The sequence below is a fragment of the Mytilus galloprovincialis genome, chromosome 10, assembly GCF_965363235.1.
Source record: "Mytilus galloprovincialis chromosome 10, xbMytGall1.hap1.1, whole genome shotgun sequence".
NCBI lineage: Eukaryota > Metazoa > Mollusca > Bivalvia > Mytilida > Mytilidae > Mytilus > Mytilus galloprovincialis.
Window position 1 is genome coordinate 85,059,668 of NC_134847.1, and position 21,150 is coordinate 85,080,817.

The following is a 21,150-nucleotide window of genomic DNA, read 5'->3' on the forward strand; positions in this document are numbered from 1 at the left end:
TCTTTATAGCTAGGCCTAATGGAGTATGGCGGCTGCCCTAATTTATAGCTATTGGACAGTAATACAATTTGAGGGCAAAGAATTTCTGGGATAAGCATTCTTAAAGGCCGAAATTTCGTCCGAAATATGGAAATAAAGCCAAATTCGATCAAATACGCATTAGGATCACCCACTTTCAAACCCACTACCTCGGCAATCAGTCTGTTTAGCTAGGGATAAAAGACGCTGCTCTAATGAATAGCTTTATTGTGCTACCGTTGAATGAGGGTAACAAATTTCTGGTGTAAGTATGTTCTAAGGCTGAAAATTTCGTCCGAAACATAGAAATGAATGTATGTTCTGTATCTCCCTCCTTTAATAGGAGCACCACCCTGGGTTGTGGTGTAAAAGGGAAGACATTTAGCACACTGTATCGGTACAGATTTAATGTGAGCATTTGCCTAGTATCCAGTTTCACAGCCTGGACGTGACGGGTCTTACTACCAGAAAGGTAACCTTCACCAAAACAATAAGTAATGTAATAAAGCATACGAACACACACACTCACCTGACTCACTCATCCTCAAAAAAAAAAAAAAAATGCATAATATAAAAAACATATACAAAATAAAGGATAAGGTCACCCGGATGCCGCACAAATGCCTAGACAACGAACGGAAAACCGGAGAGGACATACTTGGAATCAAACCGATACCGCTAAATGCCCAGCTGAATTCCTGATAGAGGAAAGCGAAAATCCTATGATAAAGGATCTCGGAAAGAAACTACCGATCGATTAGGGGAACAGCTAAAACCCTCAAACATCAAATAGATTGGTCTGATAGTTTCCCACATGGAAACTACTGATGGATCCCATCTGACTACATGTCTCAAACAAACCTGAAAATATCTGCCGAAACCTCTCTCAACAAAAAAATATAATCCAAATCATAAAATATACGATTTAAGGATAATAGTATTTATCCATGAAATCAATTTGACAAAACAATAAATTTCAATGATGTTGAAGGATTGTCTCTGCAAAAATTTTCACGTCCGGACCGCTCTCATCGGCATGCTCGACTCATTTGATTTAACAATCGACATAATGCCAACTTCGATAAAATACGCATTGGGATCAACTGCAACGGAAATAGAATTATTTACCAACTAAATTTTATCCAACAAAAGTGCGGCCGTGCCCCCCAGGGCCTACTTGGATCCACCTATGATATATAGTGCCAGAAAAAAAGGAGGCAATATTTTGTCAGTGAACTTTTAAAAAATACCGCCAAAATTACTATTTCATGCGCATGACAGAAACGCCTAATTTCACTTCCTGCAATTTGAAAACAAAAACATCATGCTTTTTTAACTTTTAAAAACATCACATGGCGAAGCAGGTGAACACATCTAATCTAACTCAAAGCTTACACATAAATAATCAAATTTTTAAACAATGTTACTCTAAATGATGAAACCGACTCGTCCTTACCTAGAAAAAAAGGTATTGTGTCAGAAGAGAATTTTGAGAAAAAGGGGGAGGCGCTGATAAACAGTCGGGGGTACTACTTGTACAAGTATTTTTATTTACTTGAAGAAGTAAAAAAAATACACACATAAGTTAATTAATAATGTTTAAATAATCTCCCTTTAATTTTCTCAAAAATTTACTTGTACAAGTAAATTTTTTTTACAATCCTACAAAAATTCTCAAGTTTTGAGATGTAATATCAGGGCTTTAATGATTTTTCCCAGGTTAGCTCATATTTTTTAATTAGAGTTCAATGTTTCATCTCATTAATTCAATAAAGAAACTGATTGCGCAAAGATATTAAGTATTTGCGCAAGGCCTTCAAATTGCTCCTTGGGGGGCTTGTAAATGAGCAGTGTTTTGAAGATAACAGATAAATGGGATTTTCATTGCCCAGGGATCTCCATGGCCTGTTTAACTATGGCGCCCCGCCATCGTTCAAATGTCATGTGCCATCGTCAAATGACTCGCGCCATCGTTAAATTGTCTTACACCTTGTTAAATGTCTTCCGCCGTCGTTCAAAACTTCATCGTTTTTTGTAGCCCAACGCCATTTTTTTTTTTTTATCAATTACATGTATAATCAAATGCATGTAATTGCATAACCCTTAGGCTTTTTATGTTATAATCCAATACAGTTTTAACGCCTGAGGAATCTACGGATTAAGATCGCTAATCACTTGTACCTGAGCTTGTACAGGTAGATCAACAAACCAGACACGAGAATACTATCTGAGGATAGACAATTCATTTGTCGAAATAATCAACTAAGTTTTAGCAAATGATTATGATAGTTTAGATTAAATAAATTAATTAATAATCCAGTTACAAAGAAAACAGTTTAACAAGTCGAACACGTGCTTTGTTTTGACTTACGCAATCAGCATCCCCCTTTTTTAAGAAGTACAAAATAAGATGCAAAACAGTAAATATTATTTCATCGCAAATAACTCGAGCACTGCTGTAACGATAATTTAGAATTACTTTAAAAGTTTAAAAGTAAAAACTTTAAATATTTTCTGTAAAGAAATATCGTATCGTAATTCCGAATTCATTTCGTATATTACAATCAAATTGATACATCTGCGTTACCGGTTTCTATGCAGACTCGAAAGATACATGTTGCACAGCATCAATTTGCCAGATAAAGTCATTAAAAACCTTTTCATTTGTCAACGTTTGCTTTACAAATCTCTTTAACCTTTTACATAACCCGTACGAATCGTTTTGTTGTTGCTGCAAATCAGCCATACCGGTAATGGGTTCTGAATTTGACAGTGTCAATGAAAAATAAGCTCCACATCATATGATTTTTAACCCCCATAACAATTACCAAAAAAAACAAGAATCTACATGGGGACCTTCATGACAGCTTTTGGTCATTCTCAACTAAGGGGGGGACCATGAAGACTTAGCATTTGAATGGTTAAAAACGGCAATAAATGAAAATATTGATACTTCTAATTCTATAATAAAAATTCAAATAAATATAATTTAAATAAGCAATGAATAAGCATGTTCACCATTCCTTGTATGGAGGGATAAAATACTTCCGATCGCGCTACACTGTACAATGTAGACACGGATTGTAATGGTGAAAGTTCCTCCATCGTTCAATTTTCATCCATTGAGATCCCTGATTGCCCATGAAATTAAACTTAAATGATTAGTGAAAACATCTGCAAAGGGCAGATAACTTAAAATTATATAAGAGAAAAGAAATCTTGAGAATTCAATAAAGGAAGATAGGATGACTTTTTTACTTATACAAGTAAAAAAATTTGAAGGTCTAAGGGACATAACTCAGCCAATATTTTTTTTTACCTATACAAGTAATTAAAATTCACTTGTATAAGTAGCCTACAAATTTACTTAATATTACTTCTTCAAGTAATTAAGGGCATCCGATACAGTTTCTCGATATAATGTCATTTTTATAATTTTGAAATATGTTGTAGGCCTTGGCGAGTTATAAAATAAAACACGAAATAAAACATAGGTCACCGTGCTTGTTTTCGAGAAAATTGAGGCTGAAAATTGGGGATTTGTGCAATTTTGTAAAAAAATTAGGCAATGTTATAAAATTTTTGGAGCAGATATTCTTCGTCGTAAATTATTAAGATCGGGTTCAATCTGAAGCTGTGATAAGTGGTAATAAGGAAAAAAATAAATCACTATACGAATAACTATAAAATTATTCAAGTCTTGCTTGACATTGCGGACCAGATGCTCAAAGTGCTATTTTTCTGAACCTAAAAAAATGGAAAAAAACTGTTTCTGAAAATGTCATTTTTATCATTTTTCTGCATAAACTGCATTTTGTCATGCTTTCTCTAAATCTCAAATAAAAAATATAGGTCACCGTGCTGGATTCCATGATAATCACGATTTATCCTAAAAAATTGCGTCACCCATTTGTAACCTCAACGTTAGCGCTAAAGTGCACGACGTCGGTGGCAGACAATTTCGACGTTTTCGCTTCAAATTACCGGCGACATTTTTCAGATGTATAAATATTACTTGTAAAGTACTATCTATAAATTGGTAACATTGTTTTCGGAATTAAAATCATGTGAATAACAAAATACCTCTCTGTGTTTGTGGTCTAAGTGAGAAACTTCTCAAGAAAAGTTATTACGGACTGTTGATAATTTTTACGGCTTTCAAAAATTTAAGACTCGGCAATTTAGAACATGACATACAGGTACATTTACTGTACACACTCGTATATTATTTCATACTGTATGATGACCTCTAGATGTTGTTCTTTGTTTTGTTTTGTTTGGTTGGCTGCTGTTTCATTACACATACTCCTTAATATCATTTAATTCACGTTTTTATCACTGAGAAAATCCGTTTTTGTTGATACGAATTTTAAAAAAGTTAGCGTCGTTTGGACAGTAATCAAATTTGCCGTTACTTTTCTCGTTTGAGTTGTTTTACCTTGTCATTTCGGGACCTTTTATAGCTGACTATGCGGTATGGGCTTTGCTCATTGTTGAAGACTTATAGTTGTTAATTTCTGTGTCATGTTTGTCTCTTGATGAGAGTTGTCTAATTGGCAATTATACCACATCTTCTGTTTTATGTGGTCAGAAAACAGAAGCAAAATCTTACAAAGGAGAATCTTCAATTTGCTAATGGATGCTTTTGTCCAGACAGAGAAACTATAATTTTGAAATTTTTGATTTGGCAAAAAAATGACTGAATTAATAGCGAGAGGACTGGATATATTACGATTAGTTGCAATTTAAATCATTCTCTCATAGAGTAATTTTATTGGTAAAGAACTATATATTTTTTTCACCACAGCACATACATAAATACCGCATGTCCATTCCCCTGTCTGTCCTTCCGGACTTCTGGTTAATTAGATTTTTCAAATGTACAATTCTGGCCAACTTTCTATAAAACTGATATCGTATGGACACGTTCGAAAATCAGTGCATATCAACTATTCTTTAAAAGAGTTATGCCATTTGGAAATATTAATTATATTGAAAATTGCATTGTATTTTCTGTCATTCCGTCATTTCTCTAATATATCTATAAAAAAATAAAGAAAATATAAACAGCTGCGCTTCAGGCGCATGATACGCCCTTCGTCTCATGAAAAAAAAAAACCACCAACATAATATATGTTTTTATAATAACACGGGGGTTCTACGGAAGTCATGCTAGGTATATCCTGACTCATTCATTATTCTTGCTCAATAATAAGTTTAGAATGAAATTCAAAACAGTGTGGCTGTGGCCATTGATTGACACATTAAATTCATCCATTGACTGGGACAATTTACGTGAACGTTTGTCTGTAACGACCACTGTTCACGACGTACCTACGATAGACATTTAAACTGTGGGGTCACCAAAGGTTTCTTAACGCCTTTAATTATAAAATAATTCGAAAAATTAATCAGGAATAACCTTTATGTTTTGATTTATATAATTGATATAAATCAAAACATCGTGTTACTTCTGATTAATTTTTTCGAATTACTTTATTAAGGTGTTGAGAACCTTTGGTGACCCCATAGTTTCAGTGTCTTTAAAAAGTACACAGTGAGCAATGGTCGTTACATACAAACGTTCACCTAAATTGTCCCAGTCAATGGATGAATTTAATGTGTCAATCAATGGCCACAGCCACACTGTTTTGAATTTCATTCTATATATCACAACATGTTTTATATGATCCCAAATTGAAGCTCAATAAAAATTCAAGAACTCAAAAATGAATTAAAGAATCATCACGAAAAAGTATACAGATCTTAAGAATAATTTAACTAACAAGTATGTGAAGTTCTATGCAATTATTATAGACAGTTTCTGAGATACGGCGAGACATGTGAACCCCAGCCCCTTTTTGTCATAAACTCAATAACTCTAAAATCAAATTCTGAATCATTCTCAAAAGTATATATACAAGTTCTTCAGAATTATATAACTAAGAAGTGCGTAAAGTTTAGAGCAATAGTCATAAAACGTTTTCTAGATGCAGCGCGAACTGTAAAAAAAACCCTGTTCTAGTTACAAAGTCCTGTAACTTATAAAGTTCACCGGCCAAAAATGATACAGACCGTTTGACCATCATGACTGAAAAAACAACCATGTTCAGTTTAATGATAATATGCTGTACCATATTTACGACGGACAGACGGACGCGGGCATTTCTATACCATTTTACGTCCCGTAAAATTTTTTACGAGTGCATAAACATATTGTTTGCTATTGCCTTTTGTTAGATAAACTACGTGCAACGTGGAGGAAATAGAAACTTTGTTCTTTTATAAAAGTTGTATCATATTGTTTGTATTAGCGGCATACCATTATTTTTGTTTACATAAATAAATTAAATAAATATTTCAGAAAGGAAATTGACTTCTTCGTGTACATACATTTTCGGTGTTAGTTTTTAAATATCATTGGTTTTCTGTGCTGAAAAAAAATCGGATCCGGACCAAATCGTGGATGATGCATGATAATAAAATTTTAATTGACATACATGATACTAGTAACACCAAAAGGGTCAGTCGTCTTGAGATTACTCACTACACGATATTTGTTGAAGATCTCAAAGAAACAGTAATGTGTTTTATTTCTTATTATGTTATTAGACTGTTATCCTGGTATAATCAAATGCACTGACTAATATTAATGGCGTAGAAATTAGCATGTAGGAGAAACAGAAATTGGAGCATGGAAATTCCACATTACGTTTCGTATTACGGAAAATGACACGCTTAACGTCGCGCCAAGAGTTAACTCCCTTGAAACTGTATCGGATGCCCTTAAAAATAACTTGTACAAGTAGCACCCCTGACTGATAAATAGGATTACCTATAATTTTTGCATTCAAAACATTGATAGAACTATAATGAACCAAAAAAATAATTTGTCCGAAAACATATTTCAGAAATCAATAGACACAGAAAAAAATCACAGGTCAAACAATTGGAAACATGCAAATGACACGAATGGCCGAATACCACTTAAAACATTGATTATTAAATAATAATATATAATCGATGTATTTTATAACTTGAAAATGATTTCAGATAGCAGATAATTTCATAAAGATTATTTTAAATTTATTATTTAGTGTGTACATAGAACATGGGGGCCATTGTGATTTCCGGTATCGGGTCCGTTTGCACCCATTTTCGATGTGCACACTAAATTTTAAAAGTTTTTTATGAACTTATCTGCTTTTTGTTAATCATGTTAATCATTTTTAAGTTATAAAATACATCATTGATATATGCTAATTCAATAATCAAAGTTTAAAAGTCACCAATGTGTGCCAATATTAAAAATGTAAGTGTTATTCGGTCATTACAAGAATACAAGTGTTATTTGGATAATAAAGTTCTGTTATTCGGTCATTCGAGGTACCGGTTTGTCTAGACCGAAATTATTAATCTGTCTCTAAAGTCTTGTGTGGCTACATTTGTCATTTCATATTTTCTTTTTATCATTAGGCTATTTATTTATTTTTTTTGTCTCCACACTTGTGTCCAAAATTTTTTTTAGCCAAATGATAAAAAGAAAATATGAAATGACATTTGGCTACTTTTTGTTTATTTTTTTTGTGTCCACATGTGTGGCCGCTCCAGTCATGCTTCAGTGATTCCCTATAAAATTTTTCCCACAAAAAGGGGGGGGCCTGGATCCGCCTATGGAAGACTAAGAAAATGACTGAACTTTTATTTAGATATATATTTAACTGTAAACATGCGGCCTAGCCAAGATCAGATGTTCATTTCATAATGGGTCTATGTTATAGGCTTGTAAAGACAAGAAGATAAACTTAACACAAGTAATACATCTTTGAACTGAAGAAGAGAATGTAGGGTTTCACAATGAATATCAAATATCATGTATAGGTGTTACCGTTTTGAAAAAAAACACTAAAATACCCGCTGAAAATGGGCAAAATTTCACGTTATGTTGTTTCATTTAAAATTAAGCTGTTTTTATCAATTGATAGTTAATAAGTGCATTTCATTTGAACTACATTATTGGTTCACTGTTATAGACAATTTATTCATCTTTCTTTTACTGCTTGTTGCAACAAAAAATCTTCAGTGGTTACAAAGTTATGATAAAAAGTGGAATACTATGCGTTCGTTATGCAATTTTGTACTTTTGTTTTTAGTTTGCTCAGTGTAGTGATAAAAGAGAAAAATAAATCAAATTTATGCTGTTATGTGTTTTGTTTTCTCTTCTAGTATATACATTATCAAAATCTACCTCATATATCAATATTGCAGTACCCTAGCTGGAGATATATGCCATCAAAGTTGGATATACAAAAAAAGTGAAAAAAATGTCTTGTCCGTAGACATGCATTCCCTAGTAAACTGGAAGTATAACAGCATTAATGTTGCATTGCTAAGTTCCTGTCCTTTTGTAGATATGAAAACACTACTTACATTTTTTTCTACCATCTATTAATAGAGGAAGAATTTGAAAAATATGTCAGAATGTCTTGTCCGTAGACACGTGTCTTGTCCGTAGACATGGCTTTTTATCAATATTGCTTGGCTTTATGGGTCTTAATTAGTCCTATGTGTTGTTTAAACTTAGAAATATCTTATTTTTAATTAATTAATGGCAATTTAAGTGTTCTAATTTTTTGTAAAATTAATTTACAGGAGTGGATTTTAAAAAGTGACATATTATCAGTCATAAAAAGCATACCTTACTTTACTTCAATATCTTTATTCCAGTTGCTGCTTACCTTAAAAGACTAACTAAATCAAATGAAGCAAAAGTATTTCTCCCTATCTGACTTTATTTTTCGCATTTCAGTATTACCAGTAGATGAGGAAGTGTCTACGGACAAGACACTTGTACATAACAAGTATTAAATTCAATTATTTGTCTGCTTTGGAACTTAAATCTTATTTATAGATGATGAAAGTTATCTATTCAAATTAAAACTCAGTATTTTCAAGATAAATATAGTCACAATTAAGTCTAACAGATTTTTTTTTTAACTGGAATTGTCTTGTCCGTAGACATTACCACAATACATTTGTATCCAATTTCCTTGAGTTCAGCCTAATTTGATAGATAAAATGTATGTCATTTTTTGAAGAGAACACATCCAACTATGTTAAAATTGAGTTTCAATAATAGTTTGATTGTTTAAAACAGTCAGATATATGGATTTCAGTAAAAAGAATGTGTCTTCATTTTGGCTTAATCAATAAATTATGTAGATATGTAAAGAATTATGGGTACATTTTTATATTTTCCAAAATTTAAAAAACACAGCTTAAAATTTATTTGGTAACTTTTATTCTTAACTTTAACAATCATCTTTGAAAGCATTTAATTGATTCTCAATAAAATGTCTTGTCCGTAGACATTATCACAAGGTATTTGTTTCCATTTTCTTCAAAGTTAAGCATCATTTGATAGATAAACCTGATAAAATGTATGTTTTTTTTTTCAAGAGAACACTTTCAACTATGTCAAAATTAGGTTTTAATAATGCATTTCATTAAATATGAATGCAATGTCTTGTCCGTAGACAAAACATATCAATTGTATTGCTAAGTTTGATTGTTTATTGTAAGAATATGCATCAAGTTATTTTAATGTTCTATACACCAAAAGAAAGGGATTTTTTGGAAGTTTTGTTATTTATAGATTAGTTTAAGTATAGTTTGATCAGATAAGATTAATGATCAAAGACAGCTACTGTTGTTTGAAATAACTGTGAGTTAAACATGTTCTTCTCATTTTTTTTTCAATTAAAATATTTGACATTCAATAATTCTAAACATATTTTGTTGTCTTTGTCATCGACCAAAAATCTAACACTGGTGACCATGTCTTGAAGGCAACCATTAAAGAAAATCATACAGTTTTTAAAAACCATTTATTTAATAAAAATTTAAAATATTTCTTTCAAAATCTGCATGTAATTATATAAATGCTTCCAGTGTTAGCCTAATGATGGCAATTTTTCATAATTTAAACCATTTCTGTACCAAAATATCAAAAGAGTTTTTTCCTGAGGTGACACTCAATTTTGACTTCATGTGAAACACAAAATGAACATCTGATTGTGGCTAGGCCGATGGTAAATAAAAACTAAATACCCCGGCCACACATTGTGACATAGTGACAGCAGTTCCCAGCACATTATCAGTATGTTAATGGAGTGCTGAACTATAAAGCAGATTGAAAAACGACCAAGGCTGAACTGGTGACAGTAGTGTACAACTGAAAAAACATACTGCCAAACAGTTTCATGGCCTAATACTTCTTGAAAGCTTGTCATTTTACATTATAAATCTTAACACTTTTACAATTGTCATTTTACATTCTGACATTATATATCTAAACACATTTATAATTGTCTGTATCCATATTTGTATTGTAAATACATCAAAGTTACCAATTCTGGCTACAATGGGAGACCACTTGTCAATTTACATTATAATTCTTATATAACTGGAGGCCAGGATTCTTCATACAAAATCACCTTCGTCTCCACCAGGACTGGAACCAGGGCCCTCTGTGCTACGAGGCAGTTATACCGACTGAGCTAAAGAAGTACTTCCTTAGCTCAACTGCTTACGGCTGACTAAATATCAACCACATTTTCTAAGGAAAGCAATTGTGTCAAACTTTTGCCCTAAAACATTTACATTTGTTATTTTTCATCTATAATTACAAATTTGAACACAATTTTCCATTGTTATTTTATATTACACATTTATATTTAGGACCCCGTTGGAGATGTATGGGCTCAGAATGCATTACATAGAGCTGTAACAGTAGGTCAGAATGTTTATCTCAGAGCTGCTTCAAGGAAAGTTAATTGGCCAGAATATAAACCAAGAGGTCACAGACCTATTGAGGTAAACACTGTCAAAAAAATTTTTATGCCCCATTTATGGGCTTTATATTTTCTGGTCTGTGTGTTCGTTCATTCGTCTGTTTGTTTTTTTTTTTTAATTTATCATATTTTATTGAAATCTGTACATTTGTTAGTTTTCAAACATCAAGTACCGGTACCTTATCCCGGCCTCGTTAACATTAGTAAATAACATATATATACAACTGTTAGTTTTTGTTAGTATTATACATACAATTTTCCATATTTGAAAATATTATATACCATATCAGTAATATCAAAAAATGAAGTTTACCATTAAGATAATCAACCATAATTATCTAATATAACAAATGCACAGGTTATGAAAAAAATATATAATGTGAGTAGTTGAAGTAATAAAAATAAATATATATAAGCTATATATTTTTAGGTATGTCTGTATATTATTTTCAAAATTATGAAGAAAAAAAAAAAAAAAAAAAAAAAAATTAAAAAAAAAATAAATAAATAAGTAAATAGATAATTGAAAGATAAATATTCAATTTCAAGGAAATTATAAGTTTTTTGTTTGTTTTCAGTTATTTGCAGAGATGAATAATGTAGTTCTTTCTCATGTTAGAAACAATATATCATATGACAATTCTATTTCTACTAATTTATGTACACATATACAATGTAAAACAAAATATCTGATCATTCATCAAAAAGAATGGCAAAAGCATTCCAACTTTTGTCAAAAATTTCTACTCTTTTATTTTTAACAGCAATTAATTTTTCAGTGTTGTATAAAGATTTTATTTTACTTTGCACTGCCTGCATTGATAGAGATTTCTTAAAATATTTGCAGTTGAAAATATATTGTTTTATCTGCATATAAATCAAATTTGCAGCATTCCCCTTAAATGATTTTGTAGTATCCCCAAATAGAAAATATTTTAAGGTAAATGGAACGCTTATACCATTTGACAATAACCATGAGTCAATTTCATCAATGAATGTTTGAACAATCTCACAATTCCAAAATAAATGTACAATAGTTTCTACTTCTTCTTGGCAAAAAGTACAATTTGGGTTGTCAGTGACCTTAATTTTATTCAAAAATTTATTTGTACCTAAAATATGTTGATTTATTCTGTATTGTAACCACTGCAGTTTGGTATTTTTTGTTACTTTAAAAGGTAACTTGAAAATTAATTTCCATTCCTCTTCATCTACCTTCACAATTTGATCCCATTTTTTCTGGCCTGTTGAAACTATATTATTTTTAATTAACAGTGAATACATGTCTTTAGTTCCCCTTGAGCTTTTAAAAAAAATCTTGGCAAATGAAGGAATAAAAGGTGTGACTAGTTTATAATTATCAAAAACATATCCTTTTCTTGCATTCTTTACAGCAGAAATTATGCTGTTATATTTCATAACATTTCTATCAACTTTAAATGTTTCTACTAAATGTTCTAAACTGAAAAATTTTCCAGCATCTGATACAATGTCATTAATGAAAAATATACCTTTATTAAACCAGTTTTTATAAAATACAGGTTTATTTTCTATTTTTATACAATTATTCATCCACAGTGGACTTGACAAAAAATATTCCCACATATTCTTTTCTTCTTTATCAACAATTCTGTCCCATGAATGGAATACATCCTGCCAAAATTTATTTTTCATCTTTACTTTAATGTTTGACAGATAACCATTTCCAAACTTAAATAATTTTTCTTGATTTATTATGGAAAATAAAATATTTTTCCATTTATTGTTAGATTGAAAAAGTTTTCTAACCCATGTGGATTTGAGTGCTATGATGAAGGAATTAAGATTGATCATTTTCAATCCACCTTCACTGTAATCCTTTTGTAACAGATCTTTCTTGACTCTATGCACAGGTGAATTCCAAATAAATGTAAAAATAAGCTCGTTAATCTTTTTCACAAGTTCTTGATTTGGGTTTGGCAATGTAATTATAAGGTGATTAAGGACAGGTAAAATCAGAGTTTTCACAACTGTAATTTTACCAATTACTGTAAGATTTCTTTTAGACCATATTTTGATTAGATTTTTTATCTGCAAAACTCTCTCACTATAATTGATGTTAATAATTTTATCAAGATCTACGTCAAAATTAATACCCAATAACTTAAAAGATGTTGCACCCCAGGATAAATTTCTGTTTGGACAAAGTTTGTCACTACAGTATCTTTTACTCCCAATCCAAACTACCTGTGTTTTAGAAAAGTTTATATTTAGCCCTTAGAGGTTTGCATACCAATCTAATTCATTTAAAGTTTGATTTAAGGAGTGTTCACTTCCATCTAGAATAAGTGAAGTATCATCTGCAAACTGTGATAACTTATGTTCTATCCTAGCCACAGTTATGCCAGTAATATTTTTATTCCCTCGTATTCTAATTGCCAAAATTTCTGCACGAAGTATAAAAAGGTAGGGTGATAAGGGATCCCCTTGTCTACAGCCACGTCCTATTTGAAAAAAGTCTGAAAGATTTCCTCCCTGAATGACTGCAGATGAGATATTATTATAAAATACTTTAACCCAGTTAATAATAGATTCACCAAAATTAAATAATTGCAACACTGACAACAAAAAGTCCCAAGATAGAGAATCAAATGCTTTTTCAAAATCAATTAAAAGCAATAAACCTGGAATATCATGTTCTTCTGTATATTGTAAAAGATCATAAATCAATCTGATGTTATCCCCAATAAAACGCCCACTTATAAAGCCAGTTTGATCTAAATCAATCAGTTTGTCTAAAACTTTTTTAAATCTACTAGCAATAACCCCTGAACCAATTTTGTATACAGTATTAAGTAAGGAGATTGGTCTCCAATTTTTGAGTAAATGCCTTGGTTTATTGTCTTTTGGTAAGCATGTAATGATTCCCTGCCTTTGAGTCACTGATAAATGTCCCAAGTTTGACCCATAATTTAAAGATTTCACAACAAAAGCTTTCAAATCCTTCCAGAAAAACTTAAAAAAATCTGTTGAAAAACCATCTGACCCTGGTGATTTATTATTATCCATTTTCTGTAAAGTAATGCTAGCTTCATTAATAGTTATCTCCCCTTCTAAATCCAACTGTTCATCCACAGATAATTTATTAAAATTTAAATCTTTCAAATCTCTTTCTAAATCACTCAGTTTACACCCATTGCCAATAGTATCCTTATTTTTGTATAAATTTTCATAAAAGTATTTTGTCTCCTTTAGAATATCAAATTGGTTTGTAATAATTTTCCCATCATCCTTTTCGACTTTTGGAATTATTTTGCTTGTAAAATTTTTTGATTCAAGACCACAAAAATACTTTGTAGGTTTTTCACCTTCTTCAATCCACTGCACTCTAGAGCGTATAAATTTACCCCTAATCTTTTCTTTTCTTATACTTTCTAATTCTTGTTTTTTGATTTCTAAGCTATGTAATAAATTTTCTTCCAGTTTAGCTTCTAATATTTCAATATCACATAATAAATCTTTTTCCTTTTTATCCCTTTGTTTTTTCTTATAGCTTGAATAAGATATGGTTTTACCTCTAATTTCTAACAACAATGTTTCAAGAAACAACTGACTATTTACTGTAAAATGCAGATCATCGTTACTAATCTCATGTATATTATCAAAATTATAAACCAATGCACCATACTGCTTTTTAACATCTAAAATCTTATCTTTAACTATATTTATGTATTCAATATCATAAAGTAATGAATTATTGAATTTCCATAGACCTTTACCTCGAACAAAAGGATTAAATTCAAATTCCAACACTACCATGGAATGATCTGAACGATAACTAAGTTCAATTTTACAGTTTCTTAAATTGATCAACATACAGTCTGGAATAAGAAAAAAATCAAGACGTGCTTGTTTGAATGGTGATTTTTTTCTCCAAGTGTATCTGTGTAGATCAGGAAAGAGTTCTCTGAAGGGGTCCACAAGGGACCAGTGATCTATAATTTCTAAAACTTTATCTCTGGCATTAGGATTATTAACATGTAAATAATTACAGTAATCAATACATGGATCTAATACTAAATTAAAGTCACCACAAAGTATGTAACTTTCATTTCCGAAATCTTCAATAACATTCATAATCTGCTCATAAAAACCAGGACTGTCTACATTAGGTCCATATAATGACACAAGTGTAAGTTTCTGTTTATCTATTATAACATCTAACGCTAAGTAATTGCCATTCAAGTCTTTTTTTTCTTTAAGCACTTTAAATTCAAAATTATTATTAAACATGATTGATACTCCTCGTGAATTCGAGGAAAAAGAAGAGAAAAAACAGTCAAAACCCCACATGGATCTGACAGCATTCTCAATTTCAGTAGTAAAATGCGTATCTTGTAAGCAGTAAATATTATAATTTTTTGTTTTCAGTAAATTAAACACATCTTTTCTTTTTGCACTATCTCGCAAACCCTGGCAATTTACTGTTAAAAGTTTCAGAGATCCCATAATGAGGTAAATACATTTACACTATACATGTACATACATATATCGATATTCACATAATATTGAGAACACATATTCATCAGGCAAACAAACAAATGTTTTTGAAAACTATTATCTATAAGTAATTGTTGAAATACTGAATAAAAACATAAATATAAAATTAAGATAACTTGCATCGTTTTAAACTTGAAGTATAGTACAATTTTTGCAAATTCTAGAGTTCTTATTTCCTTTTTTTGTTAAATTTATACATGTATAAAAAGAATTCTAAATAATGAAACTTTTTTTTCAAATTTTTCCCAAATTTACAACTTTAGAAATATTTTTTCCACAAATGTTAACGCCCAGACCTAAATTGTCTGAGTCTAAAGTTAATGTCATCATACATCCCAAACTTTATCTGTTCTCCACATTCTGTTCTACCATACACACCACAATTAAAATACCAAACCTGTTCAAAATGATTGCTCTTCTCCAGCCTATGAATTAGCTCCATATTTCTTTGTGTGACATCATCAACAAATTTCACTTTCTTATTCAATTGCTTCCTAACACGCATGACACTTCTCTTCACATCACTATTAAAGAAGCGCACAATAAGTGGACTTGGCTCATGTACAGCTGGTAACCTATGTACTGCCACAACATCCCTTTCTTCTAAACTAACATTCAGATCCTTTTTTACCATTTCAATGAAATCCTTGCGAAGGTTTTGTCTATCTCTCCTTGGGAAGTTAAACACTTTGATATTATTTTTCCTGGAATATTGTTCGTTATAGTTGCTGCTTAAATTGGCTATCTTGGCAACTTTAGCTGTTTCTGCCAGGTCTGTCTTAATAGGTGTTATATGAGAGGACATTGCATCAAGTCGTTTTTTCAGGTTCTCATTTTCAATAGATAACGCCTCTGCTTTCTCTTCCATCTCTTTTTCAATTTTAGTAATTTTGTCATTTAACTTTTTTTCCAGTGATGACTCAAACTTACTGAACAATTTCTTTACAATTCCAGTAACAAGATTTTCTAAGTCTGAAGTCTTGACAAGGTCTTTTGTAACGTCAATCAAATGCTCTTTTGTGGTTACATCCCTCAAGCTAAATTTTATTTCATCAAGGTCTTTTTGAAAGTTAATAAGTCCTGATAAATCCAGACTAGTGTTTGAGTCATTAGAAACTTCTGAGTGAGTTCTTTTTGCCTTAGGTTCTTTTTCATCTTTGGTGTCCTTTTTAGCTGCCAATAAAGTCTGAACACTCCTTACAGTTTTACTATGTGAAGGTTTAGTAGAAGTTTTATTTAAAGTATTACTGCCTCCAGGCATAATGACCAATAGGTGTGAGTATTAATCTAAAGTTGAAACTATTTTCCTTATATATAATATATAATAAAGTCTTGAAGGAAAAAGTCATTAATTTCACAATTTTCACATGAATAAATCCATTTTCAGGTAAATCATTCCAATATGAATCACATAATCACAAAAATTTGTACATCCAAACTTGATTAACAAAGAATTTTGCAAAAATTGCAAGAGCTGACTTTTACAGTGTTAACAGCTCGGCGGCCATCTTAATTCTCCTGTCTGTTTGTTTGTCCATTTGTCTGTCAGTCTGTCCCGCTTCAGATTAAAGTTTTTGGTCGAGGTAGTTTTTGATGAAGTTGACGTCCAATCAACTTGAAACTTAGTACACATGTTCCCTATGATATGATCTTTCTAGTTTTAATGCCAAATTAGAGACTTTCCACCGTTTTTATGGTCCACTGAACATAGAAAATGATAGTGCGAATGGGGCATCTGTGTACTGGAGACACATTCTTGTTTGAATGTCTTTTTTTCCAAAAAAAAATGAAAATTGGTTTAAATGGACAGGATGTATCAAATCAAGTTTGCCTTAAAAATTCAGAATGTATTAAATATTAAGTGGTCCAATATTTCATCATGAACAATACCTTTTGGAAAATCTTTTAAATTGAAAAAAGAACATTTGACATTTTAACAAAAAAAATGTTAAAGTTCATAATGGTGCAATCAAACACATGACAAAATGAAATTATGGACATTTTCTTTCTAGAATTCTTGTTTCAAAAGAAGGTATTGCTGATTAGGCTAAATTTAAGGGGAAAAACACATTCTCATTAACAACTGAAATAATTGATTACATGCATGACATGCTTCAAAGAAATTTGTCACAAAACTAAGTTTATCCTTTATTGAATTGATTTTGTAGGAATCAGATTCATACACCAGTATAGATGACGCCTTTAGTACTATTGTACAGTTCATGTCACACACCTCAAGGCAGTGTAAGGTGAGTCCTAGTGTTTTTTTTTTTGTTTTTTGTTTTTTTTTTAGAGAGAGCATGCTTTAAAGGGGTATTAGCTACAAGATATAAACAAAAATAGAATATGATTTTTAATGCCCCATTTATGGGAATTATGTTTTCTGGTCTGTGTGTCCATTCATCCCACTTCAGTTTGAAGTTTTTGGTCGAGTTAGTTTTTGATGAAGTTTAAGATCAATCAACTTGAAACTTAGTACACATGTTCCTTATGATATGATCTTTCTAATATTAACGCCAAATTAGAGTTTTTACCCCATTTTCACGGTCCACTGAACATAGAAAATGATAAAACTAGTGCCTATGGGGCATCTGTGTACTAGGGACACATTCTCGTTCTAGTTTTCAATCATTAATGAACAATGATGAAAGGGAATAATAATTTTGGTTTAAGAAGCCAGTTTGGTTCAATTTATTTTAAATAAGCAAAGAAACATTGCTGATGAATTATTCACATGCAAGAGAAATTCAACCTCTTTGAATCTGTTTTTATGTGACTTTCAATATAACCCCTTAGCTAGAGATGGGTTACGCATGAATATGGCATGTTCAGTTTTTAAAAGAATAATAGTTTCAACATTGAAAGTAAAACCAAGGATAAACAAATGATTGACTGGTTCTAACAACAAAAAAACTCATTCACATACAGGTAAAACTCATTCTTATACAGGTAAAACTCATTCACATACAGGTAAAACTCATTCTTATACAGGTAAAACTCATTCTTATACAGGTAAAACTCATTCTTATACAGGTAAAACTCATTCTTATACAGGTAAAATGATGATTAAAATATATTGTTTATATATAATTACCGATAATATGAAATCAAACTGATCTAACATAATCCAATTGCACAATTTATCTATTCATGTTTATATTGCTTATAAGACCATTTGACAACAGTCATCTGAGGTCACCTCAATGGTTTAATAACTAGATTGTGTCTAGACAACATACAAACCAATGCTGATACATATTATTGAGGAAATACATTATGTTAATAAGTTTTTTTTTCTTTTTTCCCTATAATTTGGATATACATTTTAGTACATGTACACAATGTATGTAATAAATCAAATATGAGAAATTTAGTCAAATTGGTAAACATAAATTTGACAGCTATTATAAATGCTCCATTAATAATAATATTTTATAATCTGTATTGCTTCTGAATAAAGTATTATTATTATTATTAACTGATTTATATACATCAGATATTATTTAGTGGTAGAACCAAAATAAATGTAATTTTTCTGGTATAAACCTTTAAAAAGGATTTCAGCTTGCTGCAATGAAAGTAGAAAGATGATTTATCTGTTTATATACTGTATGCCATAATTGGTTCTCATGCTTCTCTGAAATAGGGGGGGGGGAAATAATAATTTATTGGAGTTGACAACTTTTTCTAGCCTAGAAAATTTGTAGAACTAGTCAAAAATTGTTTATAAATAACAAAAGAAAAGAGAATTTCACCAATCCAACCAATATACTTACCATTCATACAGGTTGTATCATTGTGACTAACAATGGCCAACCTCTACATGTATATGATAGATTATTTGTTATTTCATTTTTAGAGATACATGATAATCTATAAATATGCTGCATGTACTAAACTATGTTTAATTTTATTTTCAGAAATACTATGATACTAACAAAACAAACAGAGACCATTGTGATTCCCAACACTGTAGAAGATTCCACAATCCAGGATATAGTGAAATACAGAACAGTAGCCCTGTATGTAGTCATTAATAGGTTTAATAGTCAAATATGAAAAGTTTGTAAATTTTAAAAGATTCAACGAATTGTACCCATTCTGTGTAATCAGATCTTTTGCTATGTCCAGATCATGCATCATGTTTACTTATAACTTAAATATTTTAAATTGAATCCAAACAGTTTTTTAGGAGGACATTTGGACTTGATTAACATAAACCCAACCATATTTAAAAAAAATAGAAACACCAAAACACTACATGAATCTGGAAACTTGTTTTTGAAGGGTAAGCAGTTTGTATTTCACTTATTAATACTAATGTGGGTCTCATTGGGGTCTAAGCGTGACGCGGGATTACCGATTTTTTGTAAGCGTGACACGGGAAAGTCAAATTATTGTGTCGTGAAAACGGGAAATGAGGTCTTGCGGGACCCGGGAAATGACAAAAAAATAAGAATTGCTTATGTACATAGTGTAAACGGAATACGGGAATCTGACAAAACAGTAAGCGGGATTCGGGATCGGAACCCCCCTATGAGACCCCCACTAATGGCACCCATTGTTACACATTAGAATCAAATATTGTTTTGTTTTCTGTTTACAGTTTTGAGAGATACATATATGTTAAAGACCAAATGAATAAATTTGTGTTAATTTTTCAGTTACAAAGAACAGAAGACGTACATGTAGTTGTTCAGCCTGGGACATACTCTGTCACTGCAGGATGTTGGGGTCAAGGTCAACAACGAAAACATGTAGTGCATGTAGACAAAGGACAGTCAGTTGACCTTGACTTTTGCTTGTGAAATATTTTCCTAATTTTGAGATAAATTTTAAACCATTGTCTACAAGAAAGAAATTATTTTCTCCCATTAGCAATATTTAATGGTATGAAATTTAAATCTTTTTAATGTAATGAACTGTTTAAAAATTGTGCAATGGTGGAAGGGTTTAATGATAGATATTCATTCAATGTACTATTGAAAGCAAATAATTAATGCATTTTTATCTAAAATTCTTACTTGCAATATATGTGGGGTCATATTCTAGTCATATGGGTTTTGCAAAACAATAGAACACAGCCAAGTTGTTTTATTATTAGCTATCACATGTTTATCTTCTCTACATTTAACCATATATTCTTTTGATATGTGTACATATGTATGTGTTCAGTAAAAAACAACAATCTTTTTTGAAAAGTTTTATATATTTTATGTGGTTTTCACATTTATTGTTTTTATATGCATTTAAATGAGATTAAAATAAAAATGTTTGTTTATTTTTTGAATGTTCATTTCCAGTCCTTTGTTTATAGAATGAGGAGTGGTTTCACAAAAAAAACTTGCGACTAAGATTGACTAAGATGCTTTACACCTTGTATGCAGATGCCTCATGATAGGAAAATTCTGTTTGTCATATTGTCCTTAAACTCCTTTTCATGGTTCATCAATTGCTTGAAAAAAAAAAGAGATTTTATTTTGTCATGTGAGGTACTCACTTATGAGCAATAAAACAACTGTATTTTGTATATGGGATCCTTGCTAAGTCTATATACCTGTCAGACAGGGTTCAAGTGACTTCAGCATCATTTCATGCATCAGTGATTTAGGTTGAAACTGACCTTATTTCAGTTTCAATGGTAAGTTTTTATGTTTTAGTCTGTTTTTATGCCCCGCCATGGCGGTGGGGGCATTAGTTTTACCCTTGTTTGTCTGTTCATACGTCCGTCATGTCCGTA

The 21,150-nt window shown here is 31.0% G+C and overlaps 1 protein-coding gene across 2 annotated transcripts; it reads left to right on the forward strand.

Moving 5' to 3' along the window:
- The first annotated feature begins 1,296 nt into the window (after positions 1 to 1,296).
- LOC143048664 (A-kinase-interacting protein 1-like) lies at positions 1,297 to 20,691 on the forward strand. Of its 2 annotated transcripts, none has more exons than XM_076222462.1 (5): positions 1,297 to 1,382; positions 10,759 to 10,893; positions 17,579 to 17,659; positions 19,331 to 19,432; positions 20,075 to 20,691. In XM_076222462.1, exons 1-5 carry the CDS (start codon positions 1,371 to 1,373, stop codon positions 20,216 to 20,218), a joined length of 474 nt encoding a protein of 157 aa, XP_076078577.1. In that variant the 5' UTR covers positions 1,297 to 1,370; the 3' UTR covers positions 20,219 to 20,691. The 2 variants fall into 2 exon arrangements, with proteins under 2 accessions (XP_076078577.1, XP_076078576.1); XM_076222461.1 differs by having other exon boundaries at positions 1,349 to 1,486.
- Positions 20,692 to 21,150: the final 459 nt, after the last annotated feature.